The sequence below is a fragment of the Nerophis ophidion genome, linkage group LG09, assembly GCF_033978795.1.
Source record: "Nerophis ophidion isolate RoL-2023_Sa linkage group LG09, RoL_Noph_v1.0, whole genome shotgun sequence".
Classification (NCBI taxonomy): Eukaryota; Metazoa; Chordata; class Actinopteri; order Syngnathiformes; family Syngnathidae; genus Nerophis; species Nerophis ophidion.
This window is the reverse complement of record NC_084619.1, coordinates 6,022,376-6,039,407: the sequence shown is the minus strand read 5'-3', so window position 1 is coordinate 6,039,407 and position 17,032 is coordinate 6,022,376. Positions and strand designations below refer to the sequence as shown.

Below are 17,032 nucleotides of genomic sequence, written 5' to 3'. Positions count from 1 at the left end.
GTATGCAATATTGTCTTCACATTTGACTTGTCTTATGGCTGAAAAAATATGACATTTACGCTTGTTTGTAGTTTGTGACTGCCAGCGCCATGCAGACCTTCCACAAACTCTTCAGTGGGACGCCAAGTGCCTCCAGCTTATCACCTGAACTCAATGCACAAATTATCACAGTAAGACAGCGCCAAATGCCAAAATGGGAGCATTGTTGTGGAATTAAAACATAATTTATTTTTATCTTATTTCTCTACAGGCTTTGTATGACTACCTGCCCAGTGAGAGTGACCTGCAGCCCATGTTGGCCTGGCTCGCCGTCATGGAGAAGGCGCACGTTCACTTAGCAAGGTAGCACGCACAGACCTTTTTATTGCGCAATTTGGTTGTAGACTTATCATGTATATTTTGTGTTCAAAGCAGTGAGTGTGTCTTTGTGTAGTCTGCAGAGTTCTCTGAGTCTGGGCCACCTCCCTCGTCTGTTCTCTGCCGCCATGTCGTGCCTGTTGTCGCCTCACACACAGGTGGTGTCTGCGGCCGCCAGCACACTCAAGGTAAAGAAAAAATACTTGGATTGATGGAGCAGCGTCCCAAAAGTCAGTTCACTGCAAACGGTACAGGTAAAGGTTGATAAAAAGCAATGTTCCATAAAATACTGATCATGCCATGGACCCTGGAGGGCTATCCACCACATCATCGTTATCGTATTCAATCCTCGCTGTTTGCCGGCAGTAGCATAAAGCAGATGTTCACTTTCAAAATGCAGTCCCTGTTCAGCTTTGCCGGTCTTTTATTTTCCTGTCGTCTGTTTACGTAAAGAAAAAGACAGACATTTCTGTTGTCGTTTGTGATGCGGATCATTGACGTGTGACCCCTTCGCAAAAATCTAATCCGTACAACTGCGACGAGACAGTATTATGAAGTCTCAACACTTAACAAGGAAAAACGAAGCACAATTTAAAGACAGAGTCATGATACTGTTCACTGTCAATAAGACTGGAACTCTCAAACCTAAACCACTATGCCTTGGTAAGTTTGCGAACCCCCTCTGTTTTCACCACATAAATCTGGATCATTTTATTGTATTATTTTGAGAAAAAAGTTCTACTTAACGCACGATTGAGATTTTGTGGACCCCAACGACAGCGTTACATCGAACATTTAGTGTAGTTCTAACCACTCATGGGGCATTCACTGCTAAAATCCCAATGAATTGCAAAATATGGTAACTCCAATAAGCTATGATTATATGATTTATAGTCAGTTATACATTTTATTCATATACGTCAATCGTCAGTCCTGAAAACCAAATCAATCTTGTAGCGATCTTTAAAATGCATTTTATATTTTAAAATGCATTTTATATTTTAAAATGCATTTTATATTATAAAATGCATTTTAAAGTCTGGTAATAATTTTGATCTAAAACTACTTTTTACAATTATATAGCTTATTATAGTTTTTTTAGTGCATCTGTGTGCCAGCAGTGTGTGACAACTACAGATTACGGCATCTTTCTGGGGTAGGAACTCCCTATTCAAACTGAGGTTTGTAAATTCCCAATTTTCTCAAATGCAGCATATAGAAATATAGGGAACGCTAAACAGTCTTTGTACTAAGTATTGGATGATTTTCCCCATTTAATTTATGCATGTTATTACTGTATCACTGTTAATTGGTTGCAGATATGACCACAATATTTTTTTTTCCATGAAGTCATTAATTATAAATCAAATATTTTCAATGTTTGAGGATAAAAACTGTTTACTACCTTTTTAAATGATTTTCATAATTATATGATCCCTATAGACATGGAATAACACCATTTAGTCACCTTTACGCTCTTTTAACACAATAAATTATACAGTGATGCTGCTTGAGGCTGATTGACTTGGTCTCCTAGTGGCAAATACTACTGTAGTTCTGATATTTGTAGTCTATTTAGCCATTATTATACTCAAAAATGCTTAGTTTAGGAAGCATAAAACTTGTAGAATATGTGTCATAAATGTTTTTTTTTTAATGAAAAAAATAATGCAATATGGTAAATCCACAATATTTTAGGTCCAATGTGGCAAAGGATGTTGATTTTAAAGATGTTTTAATCACCATTTTGGTTAATATGGTTCAACCACCTCTCTTTAACTCTCTCCACACGAACACCGATATTTTAGAAAACACGTTTTTCAATATATTTAGAACATGGGTGTTCAATTCTTAAAACTTCAGACCGTGATTCCATTTTGTGCGTGCGTGCGTGCGTGCATGCGCGCGCGTGCGTGCGTGCGTATGTGCGTGCGTGCGTGCGTGCGTGCGTCACTTATACAACGGCTAAAAAAATTAAGGTTGTCTATGAATGAGTCCTGATTTTAAAGATAACATACACTGCTTTGCACATCTAATGTATCACTATATGGATGAACAGAGGCTTTATTATGTACTACCAAGTCAGCTGTGGATGCCTTATAAGGCTTCTGATTGGCATAAATGCACATGACATCAAAATAAATGTGAATTTTTTTTTTTTTTACCTGAAGTTGGAAAAATGTGTATTTCTGAAAATAATCATGACCTCCGGGCAGCACGGTGGTAGAGGGATTAGTGCATCTGCCTCACAATACGAAGGTCCTGAGTTAGTCCTGGGTTCAATCCTGGGCTCTGGGTCTTTCTGTGTGGAGTTTGCATGTTCTCCCCGTGACTGCGAGGGTTCCCTCTGGGTACTCCGGCTTCCACCCACCGCCAAAAACATGCACCTGGGGCAGGGGTAGGGAACCTAGGGCTCTATAGCCAGATGTGGCTCTTTTGATGACTGCATCTGGCTCTCAGATAAATCTTAGCTGACATTGGTTAACAAGATAAGTAATAAATAATTCCGCTGGTAATCACAGTGTTAAAAATAACGTTCAAATTATAAAACATTGTCATCCATTTTAATCCATCCGTTTTCTATCGCACCTGTTCAAAATGTCGCATTAATGGTAAGAAGTATTATATTTATTATTGGTTAACTTTAGAATAACAATTTTATTAAAAAGAATAAGGGACTTATTATACTCTAAAAATGTCGGTCTTACATAAAAATGCACACGTTTAGTTTTATTCAGTGTTAAAAACTGTTATAAGGCTCTCACGGAAATACATTTTGAAATATTTGGCTTTCATGGCTCTCTCAGCCAAAAAGATTCCCGGCCCCTGACCTGGGGATAGGTTGATTCGCAACACTAAATTGGCCCTAGTGTGTGAATATGAGTGTGAATGATGTCTATCGGTGTTGGCCCTGCAATAAGGTGGCGACTTGTCAAGGGTGTAGCCCGCCTTCCGCCCGGTTGTAGCTGAGATAGGCACCAGCAACCCCAAAAAGGGACAAGCAGTAAAAATTTGGATGGATGGATGGAATCATGACCTCCGTCACAAATGACTGTTGGTTTCTTGTCCATTCAAATATGTCTAACCCATCAAACATAAATCAACTATTCTGAAGGAAATGCGGTGTTCAAATTCCGATATATTTATGTTTCAGACGCTGTTGACTGAGTGCGTGGGCCCACGCATGGAGGAAATCGGCATGGTAACCGCCACGGCGTCTGCAGGCAACCCCTCTTACGTCTGCAAAATGTTTCGGTAAGGCTCCAGAATCCAGCTCGTCGTATTTTGTTTTTTATGAAATGTTTTATATTTGCATTGAGGACTCCTGATGACCTGCATGTGTGTTGTTTCAGCATTGTAGAAGAGGGCTTGTCCTATCGCTTCCATGCTTCCTGGCCATTTGTTTTGCAAATACTTGGTTGCTTTTACAAGGTTGCAGGCAGACAGGCACACCCCGTCATGACCAAGGTATTTCATCGTATATAAGTATAGCTATGTAGTGTTTAAAAAAATAAAATAAATAGAGTTGTATAAATTATTGCTAAAATAGTTACTTGATCAGTATTTAGAGGTTAAATTGTAGAGTAAGCGTTTTGGTAAATGGCATCCAAACTTAAATCGATATCCTGGATGCATGTTACACCTTTTCCTTCACATGCAGTCCCTACAGTCTCTTGCCGACCTTCGTGCTACTCCTCGATTCTCCTTCAGTGGCGAGCTGGATCTGGCAGTAGGGGGCGCTGTGGAGAGCATGGGTCCAGAGATTGTTTTGTGGGTGGCGCCTCTCAACATTACGGGTTATGAGTAAGTATCACATATTACAGCAAACGTTTTTGGATGCAATAATAACTGTGGTCTTTGCCAGCGACGACCTGGAGTTCCCCCGCAGTTGGCTGATCCCTGTCATCCGTGATCACGTCAAGAACACTCATCTGGGCTTCTTCATCTCCTACTTCCTTCCTCTGGCCTCCACGCTCAAAAAGAGAGGTGAGTCAAATGATATCATGGTGGTTTTTTTTGGTTTTTTTTACATCTGACCTTCCTAAATTTTGTGTCCTGTGTTGCAGCTGAAGAGTTTGAAGAAGCGGGTCAGAAACTAGAAGCCAAAGTCTACCAGACTTTACAGCTTCAGGTAACATCATTGTTTTGCATATTGTGCTGTGTCAATCTACCCTTTGACAGTTATCAAGTCTTACAAGTCTTAACGACTTATTTTTCCTGACGGAAAAAGGAATTGCATATACCGTAATTCCTTGAATAGACACCGGGGCGCTGATTAATTTAAAACCCCTTTTCACTCCTGCGCTTATTCAAAGCATGCGGTTAAAGTAAGCAGGCGCTAATAATTTTAAAACCTCTTCTCACCCCTGCGCTTACCAATAGCGTGCAGTAAAAATTGACTAATAAGAAATTAAAAATAATAAAAAATTGTTCTGCGTCCGCGGCATGGTGGTTGGGGACCACTGCTCTACAGCATGTCATCACGTCCACTTTTACACTATGCTCTCTGCGTGCTTGCCAGACGCATGCATTTCGCTGCTTCTGATACGAGATTGCAATGCATACTTGGTCAATAGCCATACCTTTTACACTGCTGGTTGTGATATAAACAACTTTAAAACTCTTACTAATATGCACCACACTCTGTGAACCCACACCAAACACATTTCTGGAGAGCATTGGCTCTGTGGCACATTACAAACGCAGTATAGGGATTACCCATAAGGCCGTGCATCCATGACTCTTGGATTTATTATACACCCGCTCCCAACCCCGCCCACCTCAACCAACGCACGGAAAGGGGGTAGAGGGGGGCGGGGTTGGGGGCGCATGTATGATATATCCAAGAGTCACGGATGCACGGCATTATGAGTAATCCCTATGCTGCGTTTATAATGTGCCACAGAGCCAATACTCTCCAGAAATGTGTTTGTTATTCTTATTTGGTTAGGGTTCACAGAGTGTGGCGCATATTAGTAGGAGTGTTAAAATTGTTTTATATCACGACCATTAGTGTGGTCTGTATGGCTGTGGAACAAGACCCCTGGTTTACACACAGTGTTGACAGAAAAAAACTCCTCCCCCATTATGAAATTAACGGCAGGGGAAGCGACTCTCGTGACGTCACAAATTCGACCCGGCGGTAAAATTAAGCATGCGCTTATTAATTTGGTGAGCGAGTTTTACCCGGCAGTAATTCAAGGCAGGCCGGCGGCTATTCAAGGAAATACGGTATTTAGAGGGGCACTTACTTTTGGAAGTGAATATTTGGTGACTAATAGAGACAAGCGTCTATTAGAATCGGGGCCACTATTTGAGGAAATATACTAGATCACAGCGCCTGTCTTGTCTTTCAGATATGGACCATGTTACCTGGTTTTTGCACATGTCCCGTGGACCTGGTGGTGTCCTTCAAAGGCATCGCCCGCTCACTCGGCATGGCCATCAATGAGCGGCCCGACCTGAGGCTCACAGTTTGCCAGGCCCTGCGCACCATTATCAACAAGAGCTGCAACACGGGTACGTTGTTGTGCGTGTGCAAAGACATGCCTCTGTTTGACATGCCGCTGCTGTGTCTCGGCAGAGGACGAAAAGGCTGAAATGTGTCGCTTCTCCAAGAACTTCCTGCCCATCCTCTTCAACGTGTACAGCTTGCAGCCTGCAAACGGAGAGTCCGGATCCTACAGGATGGCCGTCTTGGACACCATCAAAGTCTACTTGACTGTTACTGACCCACAGGTAAGTTAACATGCATGACATACATAGTCATCAAGGCGGCTCTTCCTAATTAAATCCTCACATGTCCTTAGATGATCTCCACGTTCTTGGAAAAAGCCATAGAGCGGTTGACTAGCGCAGAAACCACAGAGTTCACACGGTAAGAAATTAATTTTAAGGAGCATGTGATTAGAATTATTAGGCTCTAAGATGATTTTCAGCAACATTGATTTTCAGACATGTTTTTCCTACAACAAACCCCTTAAACCATAGGTTGTTTTGTCCTCGAGAGGGCATCAATATCAGCTGTTCCCATTTGAAACAAATCACCAGGTCTTTTTATTGGAGGCCAAACGCTAAAAGAATCCGACACAAGAGTTTAATATTAATGTATTTGTGTCGGGCCACCACGTAGAAATTAATTAGTGATTTGGGATACCACTGATTTTCTTTCCGATCTGATATCAAGTAAAACCTGCATCCTACTGAATGGAATTTGTATCCGCACCTGCCTTTTTTAGCAACTGCAAACCGGTTTAAAGTTCTGGCATGCATCTTTGTCACCCTTATTTTCTGGACAACATGAAGGCACAGCACTTTAGCACAGTGCCCCATTTGACTGTGTAAATGTGCAATTCCGAAGTTGCAGGGACTAGGCGTCTACAGACACATCTATATACATGTACCGTATTTTTTCGGAGTATAAGTCGCTCCGGAGTATAAGTTGCACCTGACGAAAATCCATAATAAAGAAGGAAAAAAACATATAAGTCGCACTGGAGTATAAGTCCCATTTTTTGGGGAAATGTATTTGATAAAACCCAACACCAAAAATAGACATTTGAAAGGCAATTTAAAATAAATAAAGAATAGTGAACAACAGGCTGAATAAGTGTACGTTATATGACGCATAAATAACCAACTGAGAAGGTGCCTGGTATGTTAACGTAACATATTATGGTAAGAGTCATTCAAATAACTATAACATATAGAACATGCTATACGTTTACCAAACAATCTGTCACTCCTAATTACTAAATCCCATGAAATCTTATACGTCTAGTCTTACGTGAATGAGCTATATAATATTATTTAATATTTTACGGTAATGTGTTAATAATTTCACACATAAGTCGCTCCTGAGTATAAGTCGCACCCCTGGCCAAACTGAACAAAACTGCGACTTACAGTATAGTCCGAAAAATACGGCACTTAAATTGTGTCGCTTGTATTGAAGTACAATGTTTTTTCTCTCTCTGTCCTCTGTTGAGTGACAGGCAGAAGAGAATTATTGTGGTTGTGTAAGTGGGAATGTATTAGTGCGCTGATTGTCAAACTGTGGTCGTCGTGCTCCATCTTGTACGCCAAATAATCACAAGATTAAAGTACAGTGTTTTACATTGTTACTCTTCAAAACTGTGTGCAATTGTACAGTGGCCAAACATATTAAATATACTTGTTCAATAAAATATATGCGTTGTTTTTAATAAATATGTTGGCCTACTACGCCACTGTATTTTAATGTTTGTCATTATGGTGGTACTTTTAGAGCCAAGTTTTTTCTGAGTAGGTACTTTGTGAAACCACTGTATGATAATAGCTTGTATCTGTAAAATGTCCTGGCAAAGAGTGGGAATCCTGCAGTCGTCAAATTTAAATTTTAACAAAGACTTGTATCAGTTTATGTCAAGACACACGAGGGATAAAAAAATAATTTTCAATGGTTTTTGTAGGAATTTGTTGTCAGTTTTTGTGAATTGGGTAATTTAATGAACATATAATTCAAAATGGTCCTCTGTTTAAATTCAACCATTATTCATGAGCCAACAAAGCCAAATATGACTAGAAAAAAAGTTTAGTAATATAATAAAGCTGAAATCATACGTTGTAGACTTATGTCCCTGTCCTGTCTTAGGCTGTCCATGATGGACCTTGTGGTTGCCATGACTCCCTTCTTGAATCAGCTCACCATGACGAAGACCTTTCAGCTCATCAGACCACATTTGGAGGTTGGTTTGTTTGTTTACATTCCTTCAAAGCTGCGCCAGATCCAAAAGGTCTTTCTCCTCTTCCCACCTGTCCCGTTCTATTGTTCTCAGACTAAAGAACCAGTGATGCAAAAGAAGGCGTACCGCGTGCTGGAGGAGATGTGCGCCGGAGAGCGAGACGAGTGCAGGGCGTTCGTCGTGGGCAACCTTGAGACGCTTAAAACGGTCCTGCTGAAGACTTTGATACACGCCTCTTCACCAGCAAAAAGGGTGAAGAAAAAAAACTCATCAATGTAGCTTTATTGGCTAACTTTTCCAGTGATTTATACTTGTGCTTTTCTATTGTGCTCAGCCGCGACTGAAGTGTCTAATCCACATTGTGAGAAGACTCGACCAAGAACACAAAGACTTCATCTCATCACTGCTGCCTGAGGTATAATCAAACACACACACACCTTGCACGGGCTGTGAGTGATTCCTTACATTCACACAAGCATGCTGTCTCCTCCAGGTGGTCATATGTACCAAAGAGGTTTCTGTTGGGGCCCGTAAAAATGCATACTCTCTGCTGGTGGAAATTGGAAATGCTTTTGTGCGCTTCTGTGGAAACCATAAAGGTAAAGAAATCCTCAATCCGACTTTAATGGCTTGTTATAGTTATGATGATCGATTAAATAACTGGTTGTTTGGCATTCTGTAGGTTGTGTGGAATATTTTTTTGACTAAATATCTGGAATCAAAATGGTGTGTGCTACATGACTCCCATTTTGATGTAATTATAATGGGGCAAAAAAAGTATTTAGTCAACCACCGATTGTTCAAGTTCTCCCACTTAAAATGATGACAGAGGGCTGTAATTTTCATCATAGGTACACTTCAACTGTGAGAGACAGAATGTGAAAAAAAATCCAGGAATTCACATTGTAGGAATTTTAAAGAATTTATTTGTAAATTATGGTGGAAAATAAGTATTTGGTCAACCATTCAAAGCGCTCACTGATGGAAGGAGGTTTTGGCTCAAAATCTCACGATACATGGCCCCATTCATTCTTTCCTTAACACGGATCAATAGTCCTGTCCCCTTAGCAGAAAAACAGCCCCAAAGCATGATGTTTCCACCCCCATGCTTCACAGTAGGTACGGTGTTCTTGGGATGCAACTCAGTATTCTTCTTCCTCCAAACACGACGAGTTGAGTTTATACCAAAATGGATCCATGGATGACACAGCAGAGGGTTGGGAGAATGTCATGTGGTCAGATGAAACCAAAATAGAACTTTTTGGTATAAACTCAACTCGTCGTGTTTGGAGGAAGAAGAATACTGAGTTGCATCCCAAGAGCACCATACCTACTGTGAAGCATGGGGGTGGAAACATCATGCTTTGAGGCTGTTTTTCTGCTAAGTGGACAGGACGATTGATCCATGTTAAGGAAAGAATGAATGGGGCCATGTATCGTGAGATTTTGAGCCAAAACCTCCTTCCGTCAGTGAGAGCTTTGAATGGTTGACCAAATACTTATTTTCCACCATAATTTACAAATAAATTATTTAAAATTCCTACAATGTGAATTCCTGGATTTTTTCTTCACATTCTGTCTCTCACAGTTGAAGTGTACCTATGATGAAAATTACAGACCTCTGTCATCATTTTAAGTGGGAGAACTTGCACAATCGGTGGCTGACTAAATACTTTTTTTCCCCACTGTAGCTGTTTAGCTACTTAGTTGCAGCAGCTTGATTTCCAAATATTGGGTTAATTCAAGTTGTAAGTATTTTAATTATTTGATAATTGTTTTTAAAAACTATGTTTCTATATCTGTTCATTTAACTTTTGTAAATGGCATTAATTAGCTGGCTTGTAGCAGTAGCTTTTTCTTGCTATGTGTATTGATTTCACGTTTACATTTGAAGTAAGTTACATTTTTTGCTGTTTATAAAAAGAAAAGTCAAAAACATGTTTATCTGCGTTATCTACTACTTTTCCTTTATATGTTTAAGTATATGATTGACTAGCTAGCTTGTAGCATAGCTTTATCTTGCTAAATCCAGAGAATTCAACGATTTTTTATTTTATCATACATGCTACACATGCAGAAAAATTGAGATACGGTAATTGCGAGTTTTACTGCACATTAATTATTTATGAAAAGAAAGAAAAATCAAATCAAAAGGCTTAGGTTTGTCCTTTTTTATCTATTCATCTTAACAAATGCCATTACTTGGCTCGCGAGCTTGGAGCAATAGCTTCATCTTTCTAAATAGTAATTCTGCATTTGTTTTCCAATAATCTTTAAATCCATCCCTCCATCCATTTCCTACCGCTTATTCCCTTTGGGGTGGCGGGGGGCGCTGGTGCCTATCTCAGATACAATCGGGCGGAAGGCGGGGTACACCCTGGACATGTCGCCACCTCATCGCAGGGCCAACACAGATAGACAAATTTACACTCACATTCACACACTAGGACCAATTTAGTCTTGCCAATAAACCTAATCTTTAAATATTTAAGAAAAAAGAACCAAAGTTTTTATAGTTATGGAGCGCAGTACTGAAAAGTTTACGATGTGGTGTTTTACAGAGGCCATGGAGCAGTACCTGCCCTTAGTGTATGTTGGCCTCACGGGCCCCGTCACCATGATCACCTGCACAGTGATGGCCCTCACGCGACTGGTGTATGAGTACAAAGGTATAAAACACCCTCACTGAGAATCATAAGACGTAGGACGTCAAACATCCTTTGTATTGTTGCCAGACGACATAGACGTGTCCACCATGGAGGAGCTGCTGCACAAGGTCTGTATGCTGCTGAGCTCGCGCACCAGAGATGTGGTCAAAGCAGCGCTGGGCTTCATCAAGGTCATCATTTTCATCATGGATTCTGAGACACTGGCATCGCATATCAGCGTCATGGTACTTACAAAAATCATGCGAACTTCCTGGAATGCTCTCTTAGGAGAGCCGCGTTTTTAGCGTTCGTGTCTTTGTGTCAGATGGAAGCCATCGGTACTATCAACAATGATGTGAGACGACACTTCAGAGCCAAACTCAAGAACGTCTTTACCAAGTTTGTCAGGAAGTTTGGGTAAGGTTTTTTTTTAAATTTTATTCACAGTCAAAGAAGGTCTTATTGGATTCATCTATCTGGGTCTAATTTTGTTCGTAATTTCTGGTATTTACTATTTTCATTCCATTTGTATTATCTGCACATTCATATTCATTTAGAATTTTGCTAGCTTGCTAGCTTGTAGAAATTTATAGAAATACTTTAGTGCTACTGAAATTTTGTATTTTCCGGGTTATAAGGTGCACTGCCGATGAATGGTCTATTTTTTTAATCTTTTTTCATATATAAGGCTTATAGGGCGCATTAAAGAAGTCGTATTAATATTTTTTTCTAAATGTAAAACACTTCCTTGTGGTCTACATAACATGTAATTGTGGTTATTTGGTGAAAATGTTGCATAGATTATGTTTTACTGATCATTTCCGAGCCGCTTTCTATCAGTCGCTTCCAGATGCGCTGTTTTGTGGGCGTCCTTATTTACGTGGCTCACTTTCGACAGCGTCTTCTCCCAGTCATCTTTGTCGTAGCGGTGTAGCGTGCAAGGACGAGAGTGGAAGAAGTGTCGAAAGATGGAGCTAATTGTTTTAGAGACATTCAGACTTTACCTAAATCAATAACGGAACAGCATCTCCTCATCTAGAAACAACCACATCTGAAATGTGTCCCGTGAAAAAACGCCCGACTGGAACTATAATAACTAAAGTTCCTTGGGTGAATAATATAAACTCACTATGTTTTAGCGCTTTCATGGCAATTTTACTGACAGATATAAGTAAGAACTTTACCCTACTTTATAGTAGAAATGGCAACAGCGGAGGATGAATGTCACATAAGAAGAAGATAGAGAAAAACAAAAAGCTTATTGACTACGGTGTCGGATTGGACTACAAATGCACAATTTTGCAAGAATTATGCAGATCCCAAATACGGATCAGCAGGTACTAGAAGGTAAGAAAAGTTGCTTTTTGCATAATATTGTGAAACAAAACGTCAAATAATGTCTTACCTTATACACACACAAAAATAATACTCATTAAAAAAACGGTGCAGGCTACACTTATCTTTTATGTTTGACTGCCATCCACTGGTCACACTTTTTATTACACCATGTACCAAAAAAAATTGCCTTGAGGTGGGTAAGCTCAACCCAATGTATTCCTTACATTAGGCGCACCGGGTTATAAGGCGCACTGTCGCTTTTTTGAGGGAAAAAAAAGATTTTAAGTGTGCCTTATAGTCAGAAAAATACGGCATATAAACTCCATATGTACATTTTGTCAGCTGGCTTGCTTGCCTGTAGCAGGATCTTAAACTGTCAAAAAATGTTTTATGTAATGTATTTTTTTTTTTTTATGTATTTGTCAAAGTGTGTGACATTTTATCAGCCATCTTGTAGATAATGCGTACACTGTAAGAATAGAAAAACAACACAACTGTAAACATGGCTGTATTACATTAGTGTTTATAATACTGTATGTACAGTATATTAGCTGGATAACTACCTTGAAGCAGCAACTTGCAGTTGCTAATAGTTCGCCCACTCTTTTAACTTTGCAAAATGCATTTATATAAATAGGGCTATAATTACAATTAAAATTTTTATACGAGTTTCACTTTTATATATTAGTTTTTAACAAATTTTACGAGCTGACTGGTCAACTAGTCGCAGGAGCTAGCTGCTAGGAGTGAGCCCATACAGTGGGGCAAAAAAGTATTTAGTCAGCCACCGATTGTGCAAGTTCTCCCACTTAAAATGATGACAGAGGTCTGTAATTTTCATCATAGGTACACTTCAACTGTGAGAGACAGAATGTGAAAAAAAAATCCAGGAATTCACAGTCGGAATTTTAACGAATTTATTTGTAAATTATGGTGGAAAATAAGTAATTGGTCAACCATTCAAAGCGCACTCACTGATGGAAGGAGGTTTTGGCTCAAAATCTCACGATACATGGCCCCATTCATTCTTTCCTTAACACGGATCAATCGTCCTGTCCCCTTAGCAGAAAAACAGCCCCAAAGCATGATGTTTCCACCCCCATGCTTCACAGTAGGTCTGGTGTTCTTGGGATGCAACTCAGTATTCTTCTTCCTCCAAACACGACGAGTTGAGTTTATACCAAAAAGTTCTATTTTGGTTTCATCTGACCACATGACATTCTCCCAATCCTCTGCTGTATCATCCATGTATCCATTTTGGTATAAACTCAACTCGTCATGTTTGGAGGAAGAAGAATACTGAGTTGCATCCCAAGAACACCAAACCTACTGTGAAGCATGGGGGTGGAAACATCATGCTTTGGGGCTGTTTTTCTGCTAAGGGGACAGGACGATTGATCTGTATTCAGGAAAGAATGAATGGGGCCCATGTATCGTGAGATTTTAAGCCAAAACCTCCTTCCATCAGTGAGGGCTTTGAATGGTTGACCAAATACTTATTTTCCACTATAATTTACAAATAAATTCCATAAAATTCCTACAATGTGAACTCCTGGATTTTTTTTTCCCATTCTGTCTCTCACAGTTGAAGTGTACCTATGATGAAAATTACAGATCTCTGTCATCATTTTAAGTAGGAGAACTTGCACAATTGGTGGCTGACTAAATACTTTTTTGCCCCACTGTACATGTATATTTTTGTAAATAGTCTTTTTAAACATACTTGTATTGTTATATAATTATACTATGCGATGTTACTTTTTCTTTATTGTTTAGTTTTATGTAATAATAATAATAATAATAATGGATTAGATTTATATCGCGCTTTTCTATTGTTAGATACTCAAAGCGCTCACAGAGAAGTGGGAACCCATCATTCATTCACACCTGGTGGTGGTAAGCTACATCAGTAGCCACAGCTGCCCTGGGGTAGACTGACGGAAGCGTGGCTACCAGTTTGCGCCTACGGCCACTCCGACCACCACCAATCATTCATTCATCATTCATTCACCAGTGTGAGCGGCACCGGGGGCAAGGGTGAAGTGTCCTGCCCAAGGACACAACGGAAGCGACTTTGATGTCAATAGGTGGGAAGCGAACCTGCAACCCTCAGGTTTCTGGCACGGCCGCGCTACCCACTACGCCATGCTACCCCCATGTGAATGATGTTAAATATATTTTGCTAAGCTGTTTGTGTCTTCAGGCTCAGAAATTAGTTATTATTTCTCCAGCAGTGACCGCTGTGGTCATAAGTACATGACACTAAAGGTTGTAAACAATACAGACACCCAATAAAAAAACTGACTGTATGTCAGGGTCAAACACTGAGGACATCTATCAAACAGACAAGAAGCAGGGAATTAAACAGAGACAGGATTCAATTTAGCTCAATAAGGAGAAACGTCTGGGCTGTACTCTTGTACAGTCTTCCACCACGCTCTGACGAAAGGATTGCACGCCTCTTTTATTTGGACTTTCCTTGATTAAATAGCATCAGCTGTTTCTAAAGGGAGAGCGGGTCGTAAACAGCTGTTGCCCTCGGTCACAAAACATTTCAAAGAAAAGATGCCTGGAGCTTGCGTCAGGACCTGCTTCCTCTCCGCTTTGTAGATCTCGGGTCAAGAGAGGATCTTCCTGTGGATCACAATAGATCAAAGAAACCAACCCTTTCATGTCGCTTCCCATTGTACACAGCAGTTTTACAAGCCTTTTGCTTGGTAAGATCAAAGACAGCTGTTGTCCTCTCGCCGGGAACTCATGGAAACAGAACGTTTTATGATAACTTACATACAATTATTCTGACGCTGTACTTTTAAGTGAGGTTAATAGTCTGTGTTATTTTTATGTTCAATGGTTATACTCATGCATGTTGATGTCGGGTGCAGGTTTGAGCTGGTGAAAAGCATGCTGCCCCCTGAATACCACAAGGTGCTGGCCAACATCCGCAAGGCGGAGGCTCGCAGCAAAAGACGCAAGCAGGTGTCGGAGCAACAGGACGACTCGTACAGTGAAGATGAGACCCCTATAAAGAAGAGCGACAGGTACAACGTGGCCACGTCTAGTTTAACTCGCACAATGTTGACCTCTTGGTTCTTTCCAGTATTGAAGACATCCTGGCGGACTCAGACAGCGACCTGTCAGAGGACGAAGGCAAGGCTAGGAAGAAGAAAGGTGGGAAGCAGCAGAAGGGGCGGGCCTGGTTGAAAGAGGGCGAGGATGATGACCCGCTCAACTTCTTGGATCCCAAAGTTTCCCAAAGAGTGCTTGGTAAGTAATACACTTGTCAAAGATCCACTTTATGACAGAAGCTACTGCAAGCATGCTAGTACAAGATCCTCCTTACGACAGAATTTACTGCAAAACAATAAGAGCATTTTGTTGTTGTTTTCCAGCCACCAACCCTGAGCGGAAGAAGAGCTCTAAGGCTGATCACGGCTTCAAGGTGACGTCAGACGGGCGACTGATCATCAAAGAAGACGACGACGAGGACGCAAAGCAGAAAGGTGAACTCCATCGTTCTCACAGAAGACCTAAAATGTCCTAAACTATGGAACTTGACGCTTTTCACAGACGGTGAAATAAAGGACATTCTCGAAGAGGTTGGAGTGAAGAGTGTGAGTAACTTAATGAAAGAATGTGAAGTATCACATTTACAAAAACTTTGACACTCTACCCCTCTTTTTGTTCAGAAAAAGAGCCAAAAGAGGAAGCTTGAAGATGAGCGATTGGACAACATGGACATAGAGCCTGAGCTCAAATACAAAGGTACTCAGCGACCATTATCAATATATTCATTGTTTTTACATACTAGCTGGTAATTACATCCAACTTATTGCTTAAATTGTACACATCAAAACACACATTGAACTGGAAAATAGATTACAAAATATCGTAAACTTCAGAAAGTGGATGGAGGGGAAGTTACCCAGCTGGAAATGATTGAGTTTCTTATTATTTATATTTGCTTTTAATAAATCAAATCCAGTCAAACTTTTTTTATATAGCACTTTTCATACGCAGGTAAGTGACAACACAAAGTACATCACGCCAAAAAAGAGAGCAGAAGTGAATAGACAACACACAGCACTATTGATAAAAACAACAACAAAAAACATGGCGTGGTTGAGGATTGAGGAGAAAATATTCTTTATTTTTACTATTTCATTTAAAAATTGCTACTGCATTTATTGCATTTGCATTTCAAAATAATATTTATCTTATTTTTTTTTTTAAACTTTTTAATCATGTTATAGGAATTGTTTTGAATTAATGATTAAAAAAAATAATTTTAAAATACAATTTAAAATGATTAGTTTTATTATCACAAAAACATAACAGAATGTTTATATATTTTATTTTTTTATTTATACTATATGTTCTGCCATTCATAGTAAAAAATGATAGACGAATTGGATTACAAGCCATAAAACAACTCATGTTGCTCTGAAAGTTCCAGTAAAACTCCTTTTTTAATTAAATGTAATGTTTTATTTTTTTTATTTTGTTCACAATGTAAGTTTAAAAGAGCAACAAAAAGAGATATAACCCTGTTTTTTTAATAGTAATAATAAATAGTTTCTTTTTCCTTAATCATGTACAATTTGAGTACATTTTTGGATTGTATGATAAGATTATAAATATACATTTTGTTATAATTGTAATGTATTTCATGTCATTTAAAGTAAATAAAAATTAACATTGGGTTTATATTTTATTGTGATATTTATTATTTTATTGTATTTCTTACCATTTTAAAGTAGCAATAACATTAATAATGTGATGAAAAGGTCAGAAAACAATTAGTGTTACTATCAGTGTTCCATAAAGTCTTGTTGAATAAAACCTTGTTTAATGTAGTTTCTATTTTTTTTATTTTATTGATTTTGGCATTAATAACAAAAATACATACAAACAACGCTAATTCATACATTTTTGAATTTAATTTAATTTATTTTAATTGGTTTC

At 39.2% G+C, this 17,032-nt stretch overlaps 1 protein-coding gene across 1 annotated transcript in view; it reads left to right on the top strand.

The window, feature by feature from the left end:
• rrp12 (ribosomal RNA processing 12 homolog) overlaps nt 1-17,032 on the top strand; it is a 32,865-nt gene that overhangs the window by 14,378 nt on the left and 1,455 nt on the right. Inside the window, exons 9-31 of the mRNA XM_061910141.1 lie at nt 72-170; nt 251-342; nt 434-545; nt 3,512-3,612; nt 3,711-3,825; nt 4,019-4,161; nt 4,223-4,344; nt 4,425-4,489; nt 5,715-5,877; nt 5,942-6,096; nt 6,168-6,235; nt 7,991-8,084; nt 8,175-8,333; nt 8,416-8,496; nt 8,575-8,680; nt 10,643-10,750; nt 10,817-10,974; nt 11,055-11,146; nt 14,953-15,108; nt 15,168-15,334; nt 15,460-15,570; nt 15,638-15,681; nt 15,757-15,832. Of these exons, the coding sequence (XP_061766125.1) occupies nt 72-170; nt 251-342; nt 434-545; nt 3,512-3,612; nt 3,711-3,825; nt 4,019-4,161; nt 4,223-4,344; nt 4,425-4,489; nt 5,715-5,877; nt 5,942-6,096; nt 6,168-6,235; nt 7,991-8,084; nt 8,175-8,333; nt 8,416-8,496; nt 8,575-8,680; nt 10,643-10,750; nt 10,817-10,974; nt 11,055-11,146; nt 14,953-15,108; nt 15,168-15,334; nt 15,460-15,570; nt 15,638-15,681; nt 15,757-15,832 (2,587 nt within the window). The remainder of the gene's footprint in view (nt 1-71; nt 171-250; nt 343-433; nt 546-3,511; nt 3,613-3,710; nt 3,826-4,018; nt 4,162-4,222; nt 4,345-4,424; nt 4,490-5,714; nt 5,878-5,941; nt 6,097-6,167; nt 6,236-7,990; nt 8,085-8,174; nt 8,334-8,415; nt 8,497-8,574; nt 8,681-10,642; nt 10,751-10,816; nt 10,975-11,054; nt 11,147-14,952; nt 15,109-15,167; nt 15,335-15,459; nt 15,571-15,637; nt 15,682-15,756; nt 15,833-17,032) is intronic.